Source organism: Sinocyclocheilus anshuiensis, unplaced genomic scaffold (assembly GCF_001515605.1).
Source record: "Sinocyclocheilus anshuiensis isolate Anshui unplaced genomic scaffold, SAMN03320099.WGS_v1.1 scaffold770, whole genome shotgun sequence".
Taxonomy (NCBI): Eukaryota; Metazoa; Chordata; class Actinopteri; order Cypriniformes; family Cyprinidae; genus Sinocyclocheilus; species Sinocyclocheilus anshuiensis.
The window spans coordinates 65189-84458 of NW_015544161.1; the positions used below are offsets into that span (position 1 = coordinate 65189).

General features: G+C 35.4%; 1 protein-coding gene across 1 annotated transcript; it reads right to left on the reverse strand.

Moving 5' to 3' along the window:
* Positions 1–1269: 1269 nt before the first annotated feature.
* On the reverse strand, positions 1270–18683 carry LOC107695608 (plasma membrane calcium-transporting ATPase 1-like). Its single transcript, XM_016495612.1, has 20 exons — positions 18438–18683; positions 16661–17077; positions 13488–13685; positions 12284–12541; positions 11453–11578; positions 11086–11322; positions 8908–9054; positions 8536–8750; positions 8191–8433; positions 7536–7777; positions 6837–7074; positions 6505–6684; positions 6338–6425; positions 6144–6250; positions 4714–4905; positions 4412–4625; positions 3016–3227; positions 2828–2935; positions 2557–2745; positions 1270–2182 (listed from the first exon to the last, which is right to left on the reverse strand). The coding sequence occupies exons 2-20, from the start codon at positions 16848–16850 to the stop codon at positions 1847–1849; spliced, it is 3720 nt and encodes a 1239-aa protein (XP_016351098.1). The 5' UTR covers positions 16851–17077; positions 18438–18683; the 3' UTR covers positions 1270–1846.
* Between the last annotated feature and the right edge of the window lie 587 nt (positions 18684–19270).

Sequence of the window (19270 nt, forward strand, 5' to 3'; positions counted from 1 at the left end):
ACCATGTTAAAATGAATAACAATTGAATTGATAATGTGTATGACTATGTTTATGCTATTATTTTTTTATTAATGAGTAGCCTAACATTTCAAATATTACTGAACAAGACACTAACATTTAATGCTTAAGAAATCAGTGGTTCATGTATATTTAAATATTCATATGAAAATATATGAAGAAAGGACATTTCTGATTATTTTAATGCACATGATTTGTTAAGTATGCTAAAGTAATAATGTAATAATATTATTGTCATATTATATATATGATAAGATTCAAATTAAAACCAATGATTAGGTTAAGCTAAATATTAATATTTTATTGTCAAAAACCATAAACATTATTTAAAGACTTCCAAATGTAAATTAAACCACAATAACCATTTATATTTACAAAATTATATTCCATAACCATCTATCCTGTCCCACTTTGCTTCCTGTCTACTCACTGTCCTATCATAATAAAGGCAAAAATGCCAAAAAATAAATCTTAAAAAAAAATAATAATAATAATAATACAAATAAATAAATACATTTAACACTGATGGAAAAATATTCATTCCCAAAATGGGAATGAAACTAGTGAAAAAAAAAATTACCCACAAATTCTCTCCAGTTCTTTCCTATTTTCTTTTACTAATCTTGTATTGTTTACTGTGTATACATTTCTGTAACAAATCCTATAACATTCTGTTGAAACCATTAACATATCCCCACAAGGAATAATATCTGCAGTAAAAAATAAAAGTACTTCATATTACCATCACAATAATGAATAAAACTGCATCTCGACAAACTCGTGGGACTTGCGTAGTGTGTTTCGTGGGACTTGCGTAGCGAGTCCTCGTCTGTGGTTTAAGGAGGTAGGGTGGATCAAAACTGATAAAACACTCTAAACAGAAAATACACTGCTACATTTTAGCATTGCCTTCATCATTGGTTGATTTAAAAAAAATAATAATAATAAAAAATGAGCACAATGTACCACTGTAAACCAGTTAACATTTCATTCCCTTAATACACCTTGTATATGCCATTTTTGCAAGTGTAGTCAAGCTACATTTCATGAAATAAGAGGCCCATAATTAATGTATTTTACCATACAGCCGTACCAGGGTTGCCAGGGTTTCACAACAAAACCCACCCAATTGCTATTCAAAAACTAGCCAAATTGCGTTTCGAGGGGGGTCCCCCGGTAAAAATCGCGTTTTATGGCTGGGTTACCCTGGTAAAATTCGCATTTTAGGGGCTAAATATCACGTTCTTGTGGCCGCTTAAACCCGCGGACATGAAAAACTACCCGCGGAAACAGTGTTAGAGTAGCCCAATTCGCGGGAAAACCGCGGACTTGGCAACACTGAACCGTACCCCTTTAAAAATGTAGAGGCATTGCATCTTTTCCTAGCTTTCTAAAAATCAAAATAAAAACTGATTTAGAGGCAAATAGTGCACCTTCAAAAAGTGTTTGCTCACAATTAAACAGAGCAGCAACTACATGTGAACCTTTTGCATCCAAAATAAGAACTTGTCCAAAAACTGCTCAAACATTTTTACCTACAGTATATGAACAGCCAAAACACCTTATATCAAAATAATTGAATGAGCAAAACATAAGTGGAAAGAATTTGAACATTTGAGCAACACCGTTAATTCCCCAAACCATTCACTTTCAGGGTGTGCAGGCCAAATACGAAAAGAATGAAACAAACCCCCATGAAACACATTTAAAAAACAAGTAAAACAAGTTTTGCTGCTTTTCCAGTTCACTATCAAAGGCTCAGAAGCCTTGACCATGTCCTTAATGTGTCCTCGGTTGTTGACGTGGTCTGACATAGGGTGGTAGCAGATTATAGAGAGGTTTCCAGACTGTGCATTGGGCTTCCAGGAGTCGGAGAAAGGATAGTTTTGGCTATATCTTTGTGCTGATGGAAGCCTCTATTGTCGCTTGCATTGTTGTTCTGATTAGGGGATAAAACTGGAGGCAGTGGGGAAGGAGCTGTGTTTCGTATAGTAGGTGCATCCTCCTCAGGGTCTGTGTCATCGATGAGAGGGATGGCTGGCTCTGAATCCTCAATACGGAACTCTGGGTGGCTCATGAAATTGTGAATGGAACTGCGAGACTCTGGCGTCTCCAGGCCTTCGTAAGGGGACATGAAATCCCGGAAAGCATTAACCACACGGATCTGAAGAAAGAGCATCAAAACCAAATGGAAATAAGAGGTCAGTAACATTCAACCATTTAGAATTTTGGCAATAAGTGAATACTAATGCTTACCAAGGCTGCATTTACCTGATGTAATAAAATCTGATTTTTGTTTAAATTATAGTTTAGCATGCACTCTCACTATTATTATGATGGACTTATATTTTCAAATTGATAAACTGGGCCTGGGACAAAATCTATACATTTAAAACATTTAAAAAATAGCAAAAGACATGAGAAAAAGTCCAAAAGACACGTTTAATGTCACCTTCATATATAATTTTTTTTTTATTTATAAAAATCAAATCAAACTTGGGATGTAAGGTATGAAATGAAAGAAACCTCATTGAGTACCTGTGTTTGAATTCTGTTGAGACCCCTGCACCACAGAACCTGCCCCCTTTTCAGCTCCATTTCAGCGTGGTCGATTTCATCCAGGTCTTCCATCTCCTCCAGCTCATCCTCAGGGATCTCCTCCTTCTGAGTGCCATGACCCGCTGTCATCAGGAACTTCAGGCGACTTGTGGGAATTGTGGAAATCAACTGTGGGCCGGAGGTGAGAAAAACAATACATCATCCAGTGCATCATTTCAAAAAGAGTTCAAATGCTTTTCAAGGCCTATACCTGCCCCCAGAGAAGAGAGCCAAAGCCAAGGAAGACACACCACAGCCACTGCTCAACAGAGAGACCTACACAGCTAAAAGGCTTCCCTCCAAATTGCACGATTAGGAACTAAAAAACAAAACCATGTTGGGATTCAGAACAATTGTTGATAATTGACACAGGCTAATAGAGATTACAATGTGACGTACCTGGATAACAAAGGTCGCGAATACGATGGAGCAGAAGATCATGTTATTGAAGATGCCCTCGAAAACGTTTCTCTCGCCGTGGATCTTTCGAGCGTTAATCTCATTAAAAAGCTGCATCATCACAAATGTGTTAAAGACAATGGTGTAGTGCTCTGAAGGAGGAGCGTGAAGAGGAGTGTTCCTGCCGCTGTCAATGTCAAAGATCTGCTCACCTGTGAAAAAAAATGAAATAAATCAGAGATATAATAGCTGGTGTACTCTGACTGGATGCTCCAAATCAGGGTTTCCCAAACATTTTTTGTCAGCCAAACCCCTTGGATGTAAAATATTTACTTAAATATGTACTTGATTTACTTGAAAAGTCAGTGTTTCCTATTCATTAACTAGACTGTGGCGGCCGAAAGCGCAAGATACCTTAATCCCCTTATCAAGCCTGTTAGTGCTGCGTGTTTCAAACCGATGTGCACACTTTACTCACGTAATCAGCTTGTGATCAGGTGTTTTCCACGTCTCAGAATGGCTCAGTTCACAGTGAATGCAGTGAACTTCATTTCTGCATGTGCTGTGAGCTTAGCATGCATTTGGGAAGATATTGATGTCATATTTAATCTTTTTTAGGAAAGTGTTTTATTTTGCAGCTGTACTTTAAAGGGATAGTTCACCCAAAAATGAAACTTCTCTCATAATTTACTCACCCTCAAGTTGTTACAAACCTGTATGAATTTCTTTATTCTGCTGAACACCAAAGAAGATATTTTCCAGAATCTTGGTAACCAAACAGTTGCTGGTCCCCATTGACTTCCATAGTATTATTTTTATTTTTTTTTCCATACTACAGAATTTTTATTTTTGGGTGAACTATCCCTTTAAAGTAGACTCAAGCTTCTTTTAGTTGTGATAATGTCTCAGTCCACATTACATTCAAACTGGCATTTTAGAAACTCAATCTAATAATAATAATAATATTAATAATAACAATAATAATAATTATGATATGTTTGTGTAACTTATTACAAAAAGGAAGACAGAAACATTACTGTTGTAAAATGCAATTGTACAGTTAAATAAAAATTAATATTTGATCCTTTTAATAATTTTATTTTACAATACAATAGTTACAATACTAATATTTATATATTAAATTAATCACTTTCAAACATTCAAACCTTCAAACTTTAAATATTTAAATGAGTTTTTATTTTGGCAGAATTCTGCTAAAACGTTGTAAACCTCTGCCCACAAAAATGTTGGAAATTATGCGAATGTGTAAATAAAATGAACCTAGTGAACTTAGCGCACGTTGCGTTCATCAACTTTCAAATCCCTCACAAACCCCCAGGGGTTCGCAAACCACCATTTGGTAAACCCTACTCTAGATATTTTGGGTGGTGCTTACCGGCAAACAGCAGCGTGAAGATGATGGTTAGCTGATATACAGCATGTCCGAGGATGTTCTTCATCATGGTGCGAGAAATAAGGGGCTTGTTACGACCATACGGTTTGCGCAACAGTAAAGCCTCAGTGGGAGGCTCTGTCGCCAGTGCTAGTGATGCAAATGTGTCCATAATTAAATTCACCCACAGCATCTGTACAGCTTTGAGAGGGGAGTCCTATGCGAAGAGTTGGACAAAGCAAAACATTTAATAGAAAGAATGAGGTGGCATTGAGCACAGGAAAAAGAGGAAGCAGAAGTCTGACCTGTGTGATACAGGCTCCAGTAAACGCCACAATGACAGCCACCACATTGACCGTCAGCTGAAACTGGAGGAACTTTGAGATACTGTCATAGACGTTCCTCCCCCACATCACTGCCTTCACTATGCTGCTGAAGTTATCGTCAGTCAGGATAATGTCTGATGCCTCTTTGGCCACATCTGTACCAGCAATGCCCTAAAAACAGATCATGACACGTCACTGTCAAATTTCATTAACTTTCCAAGTTCATTCATGCTAATTTTGGAATATTGCATTAAAATGCATGATGGAAACATTAAATGCACAGTAACATTTACCGGTGGTCAGCAAAATTTCAATGTGTTACTTGCCATTTCTTTGTAATTAATTGTGAAATTGACTAGCAATCCATTAGTGATATTTGCTTCAAAGTAAATCCTACACTAATTTCAGTTTTAGTAAGTATACTTCAAATCCATTAACATATTTATCGACATATCACTTAAGACTTACTGATATAAAGTTATAATTAAACTTTTTTGGAGTATTTCTTTATTGCACAATGCACATTTCTTAACATTATGACTTAAATGTGACCCTGGACCACAAAACCAGTCATAAGGGTCAAATTTTTGAAAATGAGATGTATACATCATCTGAAAGCTGAATAAATAAGCTTTCCATTGATGTATGTTTGTTATGACAGGACAATATTTGGCCGAGATACAACTATTTGAAAATCTGGAATCTGAGGGTGTAAAAAAAATATAAATATTGAGAAAATTGCCTTTAAAGTTGTCCAAATGAAGTTCTTAGCAATGCATATTACTAATCAAAAATGAAGTTTTGATATATTTACGGTAGGAAATTAAAAAAATATCTTCATGGAACAGGATCTTTACTTAATATCCTAATGATTTTTGGCATAATAGAAAAATCGATCATTTTGACCCATACAATGTTTTTTGGCTATTGCTACAAATATACCCCAGTGACTTAAGATTGGTTTTGTGGTCCAGGGTCACAAATGTGTTTTAATGTCATGCAGTTAATGTCATGCGGTTATGCAGATGAAAATAAGGCTGTGAGGGATACCAGAAGTACTAGACTGTGTACATTTCAAAACTCACAACTTTTAAAGCTGTTCTAGTGAAAGTTTCTTTGTAAAGATGATGTGTCAGCTGAACAATCGGTTAAACTACAGTACATTACAAATCCCCTGAAAACACTGTACTTCTAACCCTCACAGCCTCATTTTCATTCCTGTCAAAAATTAAATATGCCACTACCCTGACCAAAGTCTATTCAGATTAAATGTGCAACTTGGATTGAAACATAGCTAGATTCTTTTCTTTTTTCATTTATTTATTTTTTGTAACTTTAATATTCATTTGCGATTGTTAGGTCTATTATAGTGATGTACAAGCAAGTTTTTCAATTCTGAAAAGTCCTACCATTGCAAATCCAACATCAGCTTTTTTTAGCGCAGGACCATCGTTGGTTCCGTCTCCAGTGACAGCAACTACTTGTCTCTGTTCTACGATGGTGCTATCAATTATACCTTAAAGAGACAGCAAAACATTTTATTTGCAGTCAGACTGTAATAGTCACCACAATTTTAACAACAGTGCTTTTTAAAACTCATTACCTTTGACCAATGTATGCTTATCAGTTGGAGAAGATCTCGCAAGTACACGCAGTTTGGGCCAGATCTTGTCCAGCCGCTCTTGCTCAATCTGAAAATATGATGAGGCCTTTAATATCAACCTTTCATTTGAATAAAAACTGATCCATTTTTTATTTTGACCACCTCACCTCTCCAAGTTCATTGTGTATTCGTCTGTTGAACTCTTTGCCTTCAAGGCAAAGGAAGTCATCGCCTATATGGAGAATGCCGCACTTGGTTGCAATAGCTTGAGCGGTGTTAATGTTATCCCCTGTGACCATGCGCACAGTGATGCCTGCTTGCTGGCACTTCTTAATAGCATCAGGGACCTGTGGCGATTATACCACCCGGGGTTAGGTGTCAACAAACACATGCTGACTAATAGTAATGAGCACTTCAGCATGTTTTCACTGTCAAATGCATATTTTCCATGTAAAGTGGATAGAATAGGAGGGTTATTAATGGTCAAGTGAGCAGTTACCTCTGGCCGAACAGGATCTTCAATGCCCACCACACAAATGCAGGTAAGTCCAGTCAGGATATCTGCCTCATTATCCCAAACAGGCTCCCCGTCCGAAACAAGGAAGTCCCTGTAAGCGAGGCAGATGGTCCTCAAACCCTCAGAGGCCATGGGCTCAATCACCTTTTTCACTATGTCATCCCGATCAATGGGCCTGAAGACTTTGGCTTCACCATTAGCTGTCAGGACTTGACAGCACCTGGGGAAATATGAAATATTATGAAAGTATTATAACTTTTTGGAAAGTTAATGATACAAGTATGTAGTCTCACATTCATATTTAAACTTTGAACCATGCAGATTTCACATTCAATTCTCCTGTGAATATGGTGCGTTGACCAACAGAAAGGTGCTTGGTTTGAAAGTGACTTCTGTGTGACTGGTGCTTTGTGCATCACTATATTACTGAGAGTGGACAAAAGACCTTCTTTGTCAGTGAGATTTTGCTAATGTAACAGCATCTTTAGTGTTTTCAAACTTTTAAATGGTCTATTTACCCAGGAAAACTGGACTAAAATATTGATGACTCAACCTGAACTATAAAGATTTTTTGACCAATGAAGTGCTCTATTGAACGAGAACATCCTTCACCATAATAATACCACCTGTATTATTATCTAGCAAATAACAAATCACCTGAAATATTAAATGCGTACTTACTTCTTCAGGAGGATTTCTGATGCTCCTTTGCTGAACATACAGTAACTTCCATCTCGATTTTTTAGGACTGTGCTCATGGATTTCCTGACTGAGTTGAAGGTGTATACTTTGTACATTTTTTCCTCAGGATATTCATTGCGAATGGCTTGGTAATCTTTTCGTAATCCAGTGGTAAACCCTAGCAAGGCACATTCAGTTTTGTTCCCAACTTGACGGGGCAGACCGCCCTCTTTCTCAGCAGGCTAGACAGAAAAAAGGGTTCATCAAAATCATGAAACCAAGTCTAGTCTAAAAATAAATAAAAATAAAAATAAATCACATTAAATGATGACTAAAAAAGTTTAAATACAGTGTGGTCCAAAAGTCTGAAACCACATTGATTTATCTTTAAATAAATGATAATAACTTATTTAAAGAAATATTCAAATAAATAATCTTCAAACAAACATGAATTTGAAATAATGACAAATTCTGACATAAATTGAAGAAATTAAATATATATTTGATCTATTATATTTAAAAATATATGAACTCTTCACTTAAATTTTTTATGCTGAGTTCTATGTAACCAAAAAAAATTTATTTTGTGGTCACAGTTTTTTTGGAGCCTCTGTATATTTAAAAGTACACATTCAGGCAAAATATAGTTTGTTACCATTATTTTTGAAGTATATGCACAGTTGACACTGATGCCTGTGACGAGAAGATTCATGATGTTGCCAGGAATCAGATCAGGCTCCGGGACCTTCTTGTAGTGTCTGTCTCCAATATACACCTGAACCACCGTCATTCTGTTCATGGTTAGGGTGCCTGTTTTATCAGAGCAAATTGCAGTGGCATTTCCCATCGTCTCGCAAGCGTCCAGATGCCTCACCAGGTTGTTGTCCTTCATCATTTTCTACAGGGAATGACAGATGATTTTACTACATAGATGATTTTACAACTTTTGTATGTACAAGTTTCTCATGAAACTTCTGCAAAAAAAAGTCAGACCACATACTTTCACAGAATAGGCCAATGAAATAGTGACAGCAAGCGGTAAACCCTCAGGCACGGCAACAACCAGCACAGTGACGCCGATGATGAAGAACTTGACAAAGAACTGGATGTAGATAGGAGTGCAGTCTTTAATCCAGGGAAGCCCCTGAATCCAGAAAGTGTCCACCAAAAAGAGCACCACAAGAATGAGGACTGTGATGGCTGACATGAAGAGCCCTGGAAAAAACACACACACATGAACATCACATAGCCATTTAAAAGTCTTTCTTGGAGTTTTAATACAAGGAAAAACAAATGAAGTGGACCAAAAAGAAAAAGTTCTGCACACTGTAAAATGTTTATTTATTTTATTTTATTATTATTATTTTTTTACCTGCTTTCCCAATTTGTACCGCTAGTTTGGTAAGCTTCCCTTGAAGTACCGATTTCTCTTTCTTTGGAATCTTGTTTTTTTTCGGCTCTTCTTCTGTTCCATCATCACGGTTGAGGGGCTCCATCTCCACTGTGCCTCCATCCTTCTCTGAATAAGGCAGAAACCAGCGATGTTAAAATAAATCTAATTTAAATGTACTTATAATCGGTTTTATAAATGTTGTCCTGTAAAATGGTTATGATATTGCATGTATCAAACTGTTAAAAAAAATGTTTACCAAAAAATGGTTTGTCATGTAACATAAAATGCACTTTTAAATGAGTTTTATGTCAAAATATGATTTAATATCACTGAATCAACCCAACATCATTACATTACAAAATACCTTCTTATTGTAACTACTGCATGTTCACTTTTTTAAAGTGTTTATTAGGCTGTCAGAAATGTTGCAAGCAGAATTTTAAGTCATATTGCCCAAATGAACACCAGAATGCAATACACTACTGTTTAAAGGTTTGGGGTCAGTAAGACTAATGTTTTCGAAAGAAGTCTCTTATGCTCACCAAGACTGCATTTATTTGATCAAAATAAAAAGAGTAATATTGTGAAATATTATTACAATTTAAATAACTGTTTTCTATTTTTATATATTTTAAAATTATTTATTTCTGTGATGGAAAGTTGAATTTTTAGCAGCAATTACTCCAGTCTTCAATGTCACATGACCCAGAAATCATTATTGTCATTGCTGAAAACTTAATATTTTGCTTTATATTGCTTAACAGTATATTATATTAAATAAAAAAAAACAGTGATACTTTTTTCAGAAATTTTTTGCAACATTTAACATTTTGTTAGTCACTTTCAAACAATGTCACCACAAACTTTTGAATGCTTGTGTATGTCAAAATATTTGTGCTAAATGGCGACAACTCCAACTCTGACTTCTTATTTATGTTGTGAAGTGTTGTTTCAGAAGACTTAAAAACTGTTTAAAACCATGTGCAGAGAAAAAGAAGAGGAAATGCACTGGAGATTTACAGCATGTGTCTGCCTGTATGTGTTTGTATGTGGACAAGAGGAAAAAGCAGAGCTGTAGGCCCTAATCTTCTTACTGCTAATCAGTATGAAAAGAGCACAGTTACCTACTAGATTCAACCATATGTTCACAGGACATTCTCACAACTTGTACACTCAATACATGAAGAAAGAAAGACACACAATGATTAGTTGAAAGATCAACTACTGACTGAACTATGTCACTGACTGCTATTTCATGTAATGTTCCTGCAGTGGTTCTCAACTAGTTTTGTCATACAAAAGTAACAAAAAATTAACTTAATATCAAATACTGAAATGTGTTAATATAATAATGAACTACATAAGCCCATCAATGTACAAAATTATTAATATAACAGGTTGAATAGGGAAAATGTCAAATTTGGTTTGAAAATTACTCTTAAATTTAGATGGGTTTTTGCGGGAAAAAAAATTGTGGCCAACACAAACCATGTATCTTAAGTGCACATGAACCCATGAAGCAGTCTGGTTCATATTTTGTTGCATTTGCATAGTTTGTTCATGTTTTCTGACAATGAGAGTATGACACCTGAATAATTTGATTAGATTTATCCAAGTAGCAGATGAATTTGCACAAAACCAACTGCTTTTGGTCCACGTTTGGTGTTGATTCACCAATAAAAGATACAGGAAGCAATGCCCAATTATATGTTTAGCTGCATATTATTATTTGCATTTAACATTTTTTTAGCCATGACAACAGTGACCCATTTTTACATCACGACCCACCAGTTGAGAATCACTGATCTAAAGGAAACTCTATGATATACGGTTACAGCATATGTGCTAATACACACCTTTCTTTTTATCTGTTGCATCTGGCTTTTTGGCTGTTAAAAAAAGTGACATGGATCAATCAGATATCTGTGATTTCTATAGATACTGATCATTTGGAAATGATGTGACTCTTGCAGTATCCTTGTCGAGTATGTTTAAAATGACGTATCTAGTCCCTGGCCAAAGCAATGCATTTCAAATAGTTAGCATATTTACTAATAGTTTAATTTGGAGTGAAAACCCAAACTTGGTTAGAACTGAATGGATACTTGAGGAATTCTTTTGGAAATGCGTTTCAGAAACCCATCTTAAGGAACATACTTTTCTTTTTTTCTTTCTTCTCCTTCTTCTTCCTCTCCATTTCTTTCTTTTTCTCTTCTTTCTCCCGCTTTTTCTCCTCATTCTCCCTCTTTTTCCTCTCCCTCTCTCCTTTTTTCTCCTCATCGTCATCATCATCATCATCTCTGCCTCCGAGGAGAGTGAAGATGATTCCCGTCTGAGAGTTCACCCCCACTGCTGTGACCAGCATTTTTCCGGAACCCTCCATCACATGCGTGCCTGAGCAAACAGGGCAAAAATGGGCACGTAACCAGGTACTGTAAGTATGACAATGGCAAAACTGCATCAGTCTTGACCTTTAGATTGCTACTATTATTGTCACTTTTTTAAAAAAAAGCAGAGGCAAAACCTGAAAGAAGCATGGGGTCTTTGTCCACAGTTTTTTTCACATGGTCCGACTCTCCAGTGAGGGAGCTCTCGTCAATTTTTAGAACGTTGCTTTGGATTAGTACACCGTCAGCAGGAAGGAGGTCACCTGCAAGCACAAAGCAAAGGACAGATGGCGTCGTCTGAGACACAATTGGCAGATGTTTGCATAGCAAGCCAAAAGAGAGGTTTTCAATTGAGCACAGCAAATGGCAACTAAAAAAGCAAAAACTAAAAAACTATTTTATATGCTTTAACATTATTTTTTTAAATAATAGTTAAGCCAAGATAAAAGATAATTTTGTCATTTATCTTCATACAGCTATTTTCCAAACAACAACAGTTCATTCCATGACTGTCAAGCTCCAAAAAGGAAAAACACCAATGAAAGAACTAAAAAAGCAGTTTAATTCTTGACTTGCCTTGAATCTTTAATCTAGCACATTCACATGCAGAATTTAAAAGATGGTGTGTTGTGTTCATTAATGTTACACAAGACTCAAATACTATTTCAGTCTTTCTACCTTAAAATGTCATGTTTATTTGCTTACTTGAAGCTTATTTGTTTATTTGCTACAATTAAATGGAAAAAGTGAAAGTAAATCCTACACCATTTTTTTTCTCAGTATAGATTTTTTTTGTCCTTTTTTGAAGCTTGACAGATATGGTCACCATAAACTGTCTGTCTATGGCAAGAGCTGCATAACCATTCTTTAAACATTTCCATTTAACAGCATATGAGTTTAAAGAAATATGTCAAGCCTAATTCTTAATTGTTTAATATATTAAAAGCATCTTAATCTTATAATTTTACCATATTTTACTTGTGCAATGTCTCCAACCACAATCTCGGCCACAGGAATCTGAATGACTTGACCGGCTCGGAGCACAGTGAACTTCTGCTCTTGTTCAATGCGGCTCTGCAGTCCACGGAATTGCTTTTCCTTACTCCAGTCATTAAAGGCTGTGACAAGAACCACGCAAATGACAGACAAGAGGATGGCAGCACCCTCAATCCAGCCCGCCTCTGCCTCACCCTCGTCCTCAACTCCTCCAGCCGCTCTACCACAGACTGCGCCAATGAGAAAGTCATTGTAAGAAATAGCTGCTACAGCAATTTGTGTGTATAAGTCTTATATTATATATAAGATTACATATATACACACTTCTGTTCAAAAGTTTGTGGTCAGTAAGATTCTTTTTTTTAGTACTTTCATAGTACTTTTATTCAGCAAGGATGCATTAAATTGATCAAAAGTGATAGTAGACATTTATGTTACAAATTATTTCTATTTCAAATAATTGCTGTTCTTATGAACTTTCTATTCATCAAAGAATTCTGAAAAAACTTATCAGTTTTCACAAAAATATTAAGCAGCACAACTGTTTTCAACATTGATAATAAAAGAAATGTTTCTTGAGCAGCAGATCAGCATATTAAAATGATCATGTGACACTGAAGACTGGAGTAATGGCTGCTGAAATTCAGCTTTAACATCACATGAATAAATTACATTTTTAAATATCTTAACACACAAAACAGTTATTTTAAGTTGTAATAATATTTTACAATAGTATTGCTTTTACTGTATTTTTTATATAAATGCAGCCTTGGTGAGCATACGTTTTTGAAGCTTCCTTCAAAAACATTTAAAAAATCTTTCCAACCCCAAAACACTTGAACAATATATGTCTAAAATGTTAATGGGATATTTGAGGTGCATAGTTGCATTTACAAGCAGGGTAAGCAGGGTGTGAAGGAAGTGAAGGACTGTGCAATTGCAAACACAAAATAACATGATTTGCAGGATTTTATGGCTAAATGCACAGCAGGGCTCAGGTAAAAGTATTTTTTCCCCCTAAAAACAGAGGCCCTGAGTGAGCTGAATACATAATAGCACTACGTCACCTTCAGGATATGTTACAATTTCAAATTCATTGTTATTCAACAGCACCACTGAGCAAGAGAAACAGAGGTATATTATTCATAGTGAGCTTAAAATCCCTATGATACTCACATTCTCTCTCTGCATTAGGAGGTTTATAGAAGGAAAGGCCTAAAGATATTATGGCTGCAACTTCCAAAATAATTAGAGTCACATCCTGCAATGCTTCCCACACTAGCTGAAGGAATGTTTTTGGCTTTTTAGGAGGTATAAAATTCTTTCCAAATTCTTCTTTTCTTCTTGAAATGTCATCAGAATGACCACTTAACCCTAAACAAAGAGAAAGAGCAGAATAAACATTAAGATATTTGGTATAGAAACAAACAGCAAGTAACACATTGATCATTACTCCAATAATCTGTTTTATTTAAAAAAAAAAAAAAAATTCAGTGTATCACATGACCATTACAGAACATATTAAAGTATCGATTATAAAAATTATTAAGATTACTGTCATAAAATGGAGCAAAAAGCAAATAACAACAAATATGTAACTTTTTTTTTTTGCCTTTTTACCATATCAAATAAGCTTACTGTTCTGGTTGAAAAAATATTATACCATTTTTATTACACCATATAAAAATAAGATATACCATTACAGTCAAGATATCTAACAGCATAATTTAACACCTCCGGATTGTACAAAGATTTCTGGTGGGTCACTCAAGATAATTATTAATGACCATGTTTCAATTACATATGACGTTTAGATGACCTAAATATCCTTATGGCGTATCTATAAGTACAGAGTTTGCAACTGCACATTTAAAAACACATTTTGAAATAGTACAGGGAAAACATACTGATGATTTAAATAACATATTCAAAAAATGACAGATGGATCAAGTTGAATTTTAAAACACTTGAGAAATTGAATTGGATTTAGAGAGGGTTTTTACTTTGCTTTTCATTTTAAATATAATGGATTCCACAAAATATCAATATTTCAACTCCCCACGCAAGCAAGAGCACAGCCTGAACGCTAACACAGTGTAATCCCTCTCTTCCTTCCCTTGCTCAATTACAAAACGCTAGTCCTCTGCCCCCTCAAAGGTTTAGCCACTGTTGGCAAGGGCAAAAATGAACGTAAACCCCATGCAGCAGAGCATCGGCCAGTGAAATTAGCGTGAAGCGGAGCAATGAAGAGCCTGCCTCGGTTTAAGGTGAGTGGGATTACATGAGGTAAATTGATCTGGTCCCACCTGTCACAACTACAACAGTCTGTTATGGCTCATGACACAGCTAAACATGTCAGTGCGGAGTGGTAAGCCAATGCATATCGAACTGGAAAATATCGATGGATGACAAGGTAAATAGGACATAAAAAGCAATAATCAAGGTCTGATTTTAACAAGAGATAGGACTCTTTCATAACAGACAGATTGTGTATTTATAATACACATAAAAAATCTTAAATGAAAGAATCACACGAGGAGAGTGTAAACATATTTCCTGGAATTATCAAGGGAAGCATAAGCTGATCATGTTAGACAAATGATTGGAGTTGATCTCGTTGAAAAAATATAAAGACAGATTAGTCTAAACTAGAAGCACAGAAGGAGATGAATAAAAAGGTGAAATAAGCAAAAAGTGGAACTGTAAAATCCAAGACGACATGATGGTCACTTTGATAACCTAAGTAACAAGAAAGGCAATAAGTAAGAAAGAAAGTAACAAGAAAGGCAATAATGTCAGGCGGTTAAACATCTTTTGTCAGCTGATTGACACATTATAACTGTAATGTAGTTAGAAATGTAATAAACCTTCTAAAATATTGGTCATATTATTCATTGTAGCTTTCATTCCTAACCAGGGTCACTTGGAATGATTCAGAAAAAGATATAAACCAGAAATAATAACTGAAATTATTAGGGCTGTCAATAGTTTAAAATAATGGTAACACTTCATAATAAAATGTACCATTAGTTAACGTTAGTTAATGCATTAATGCTTTGATTTTAATAATGTATTAGTTGAAATAATCATTGACTAAGATTAATAAATGCTTTAGAAGTATTTTTCATAGTTAGTTCATGTTAACTAATGTAAATACATGGAACTTATTTTAAAGTGACATAATGATAATGCAAAATGATATGCTGTAGACAAGAGTTAGACTTGAAAAATGGAATATATCCAGGTAAACTACATTTGCTTGATGGAAATCCTTCATAATATGGTCAAAAATAGATATGCTAACAGATTAGCGACTGTATAAAGTGGTACAACTTCTTCTTAAAGACACAGCCTTTCAACTGGATCATGCAGACAAACTATGTACCTCATTATATGTCATTATTGCTCCACTGTCAAAGGGCAATTCTGAGAGAGTATTTTAAAGCTAAAATATGGTCCTTGATGAAAGCTACAGTGCTAATGGGGAAAGGAAAAAGCACATGGAAAAAGATGTCTGAAACTTCTAATTGCTAATTAGTTATTTAGCTCACACAGTTATCCAAAGCGATTACGCTGCACTTGTTACGGAGACAGTCTTCCAGGAAGAGCCTGAGGTTAAGTGCCTTGCTCAAGGCTGAAATGGTGAGAGGTCATGGATCATCCCCCATGAAGTTTGAACATACAACCTTTGCTCAGCTCAGATCTATAACCACCAGGCTAAACCAGCCTCAGCGTCACTAAACCATTTGGTAAAATAAGAACTGAGGCTCAGCAAAGCTGAAAGTTGTTTTAATTTTTTTGTAGGAATGCATGATATATAGGTACCATCTTGGTAACTGGCCGATATTAGAGATTTTTCAAATGCATTGGTATTACTTGATATTGGATATTTAATTGTGCATGCTTATTTCCTCAGTTTTTATATTTAGATTACCTTTATGGTCAGTTAAGCTCACCTATAGTTAATGTTTAAAAGTACACAATTTTATACACTATTAAATGCAGTCTTAAGCAAATCTTAAAACTAATATCCATGTTTATAATGTTGTGGTGCTTAAATTCACTTTTAACATTTAAAATGACTGATGGTTTTAGTGTTTTATTTTGAATTGATTTAAATTCAATATTGACTATTTATTAGTTATCGGCTACAGTCTGAAAATAATTATCTGAAAATAATTATCAACCTATTGGCCAAAATGGCAAATTCTATAAATTTTCCAATTTAACTAAATATAAATTTTTAGCCATTTTTTTTTTTAATTAATTTTGGTGATAAAAGAACAGTGCATTTTATCAATGTCATTTAATGCATAAACATTAACATTGGTAGCAAAGGAAATATTTACCATCTATTGGTGATGATTTTAACCTGGAACAGAGTCCCTGAACATCTCCATAGCAATCCCGAATCCTTTGTAATCCATCTGTCCCTCTGAGTTCCATGAGTGATCTAAGTTCTTTGAGTGTGCAGCCAAAATCTCCATCATGATTGGCCTCTGTCTTGTATTTCGACCTACGGAATGAGTTTTTGGCCATAGTCCCGCTGAAGTGCACCAAAAAATGGAGGAGAAGTGGCTTCCCCTGAGGTAAGCAGTGACAATATCCAGCCTTAATTCCTCAGGGACGCAAAAACCGACTCTTCTGATGACACACCAGATGTAATTCAAATGCCATTTCCATTTGATTTTCTGGTGTATTTTCTCTCATCTTAGGTTGATCAGAGTAACAGGAGGTCAAATCATCAGGTTTGCACCAAGTTACATCTAAAACAAAAAAATGAAAGCAAGTTCATTACATGCTCTATCATTCCCATGTCAGCTTATATAACCATTTATCACTTGAAGCCAAATAAATGTGATTATTCATGGACTGTCACTTCTGCCAGATCAAGTGATACCACTGTCAATCAACAAAGGAAGTCACATCAAACCGTATGTCACTGGTTAAAGATGATGTTGATAGGTATGCAAAGTGACAGTTGGCTTTTGTAATGGCCCATGAGTGGAAAGATCCGTTACGTCTGCTTAAAGAATGGAATGCTAAAATTAGTTCTGTTACATAAAACCAGCGTCTCGTCTAGAAGAGAGACCTGCCAAAGACAACAGACATGATTCAAAAGTTGTGTTCGAAAAAAAATAGAGTGGGAAATAACGTTTTAGAGGGTATTCGAAAGAAAGTGTAATTGAATGAACAAATGATTGAACCAGTGTTATATTAATATTGTTTATTATTAATATTTGTGAGATCCTGTGCCTGCTGTGTCTTGCTGCGCTTGCTATATTTTTGGGCATAGACATTACTCAGTGGTCATAAGACATACCACTGCCATATTAGGATATTTTAGCTCTTGCTACATTCTCATTGCTCAATATTTCACTTCTGCTTGACTCTATATATACGCATCAAATAACCAATAAAACTGAACTTAGATTGAACTGCACCACTTGTGTCTGTTTCATTCTGGGCTCCCAGGTACCTGTCTCCTCTGCTCCATAACCCAACCGGAGAATCAGATAACCACTTCGGATCTCTACAATTAGTTAAAATACATTTATTTTAACAATATTTCAGTTTTAGTTTAGTTCTAGTAATTTCAGTGCTTCATATTAAATTTATTTCAGTTAGCTGTAAAGGCAGTTTTTCTAATGGTCATTTAGTTCAATATTTTATCTTTAGTTTTAGGTAATTATAATAACCCTGGATTGAAAAAAAAAACAAATAAACAATTTTCACCAAAATCAGCAATGAAATCTAGGATTTTTTATAATTGTAAATTATGTTGAGATTCAAAGGCTGTTTGAAGTGACATCTAAAGCCCTCTCAAAGGTCATGGACAACAAAACATGTTTGGGTCATCTTGAATAAATTAGCATTTTTAAGACTTTAAAGCACCGCTTTTTTCTTTGATCATTAAATGTTTGCTCACAAAACTATTGGAGTTTTACCTTTACCTTTTTTATCTGCATCAAATAAGTCTTTTATTTCCCAGTTACAGAAGAAAACTTGACTTTCCAAACAAATGACTAAAACAATGATTTTAAAGACTTAAGCACTAAACTAAACAAAACATGATAGTCAACGTACTTCAATTCATTATCATAAAACAGATGGAGAAATACTCACAGATTTGTTTTACATGTCCATTCCGGCAACAACGAGACAAATGCAGCCCCTCGACCAGCACAGTCAAGGTGCTGCTTTCAGAGACTGAGTGACTCACCGTCACATACAATTACTCCAAACAACGCAAAGTCTGTATTACAAAGCGAAATGCCAAAAATTCTCCTTTACTATAATTATTTGACCTTCAGTGGATGGTCTTGAGGAGCACAGTCTCCACTAGAGGAAATGGCTTGCTGAATGATTATCTCAGGAAAGCTTCTTGCTTAATCTAATCAGTCAATCTGTGGCAGTAGTGAGACACAGAGCCACTGCTGCCGTAGGGAAGACTATGCGCTGTTGAACACAGACACACATATTCACTCATTCCTAGATAGTACCCTCAGTTAATTCAGACTTCTGGGGGAACTAAGTGCAGCCGGATAAAGCCTGAGGCACAAGAGTTGCTCTGCTCTATACAAAAAGCTTTTATTTGATACATTTATTTGAATCACAAATAGACTTGTACCAGTAAAAGAGGAATTAAAGAAACGCAAGAATAAGGCTGAAAGAACAGCCTGAATGTCACTATTAGATGTTTTATGCATCATTTATGTGAGCACCAAACTGGTATTGTAAGATTATCTTTTGATAAATAATATCAACACACTGTAACGCCCCTGTGGACTGTTTGTTGTGGTTTCTTCCCTTTGTGTTGGTTTAGCCCGTTTAATCATTAGTTAATCACCGTCATTGTGCTCACCTGTCTGCCTCTAATTATTCACCCCATATTAGTTCCTGTCTGTCTGAGCATTGGTGTCGGTTATTGTTAATGTTACCCCGAGTGTGTGTCTCAC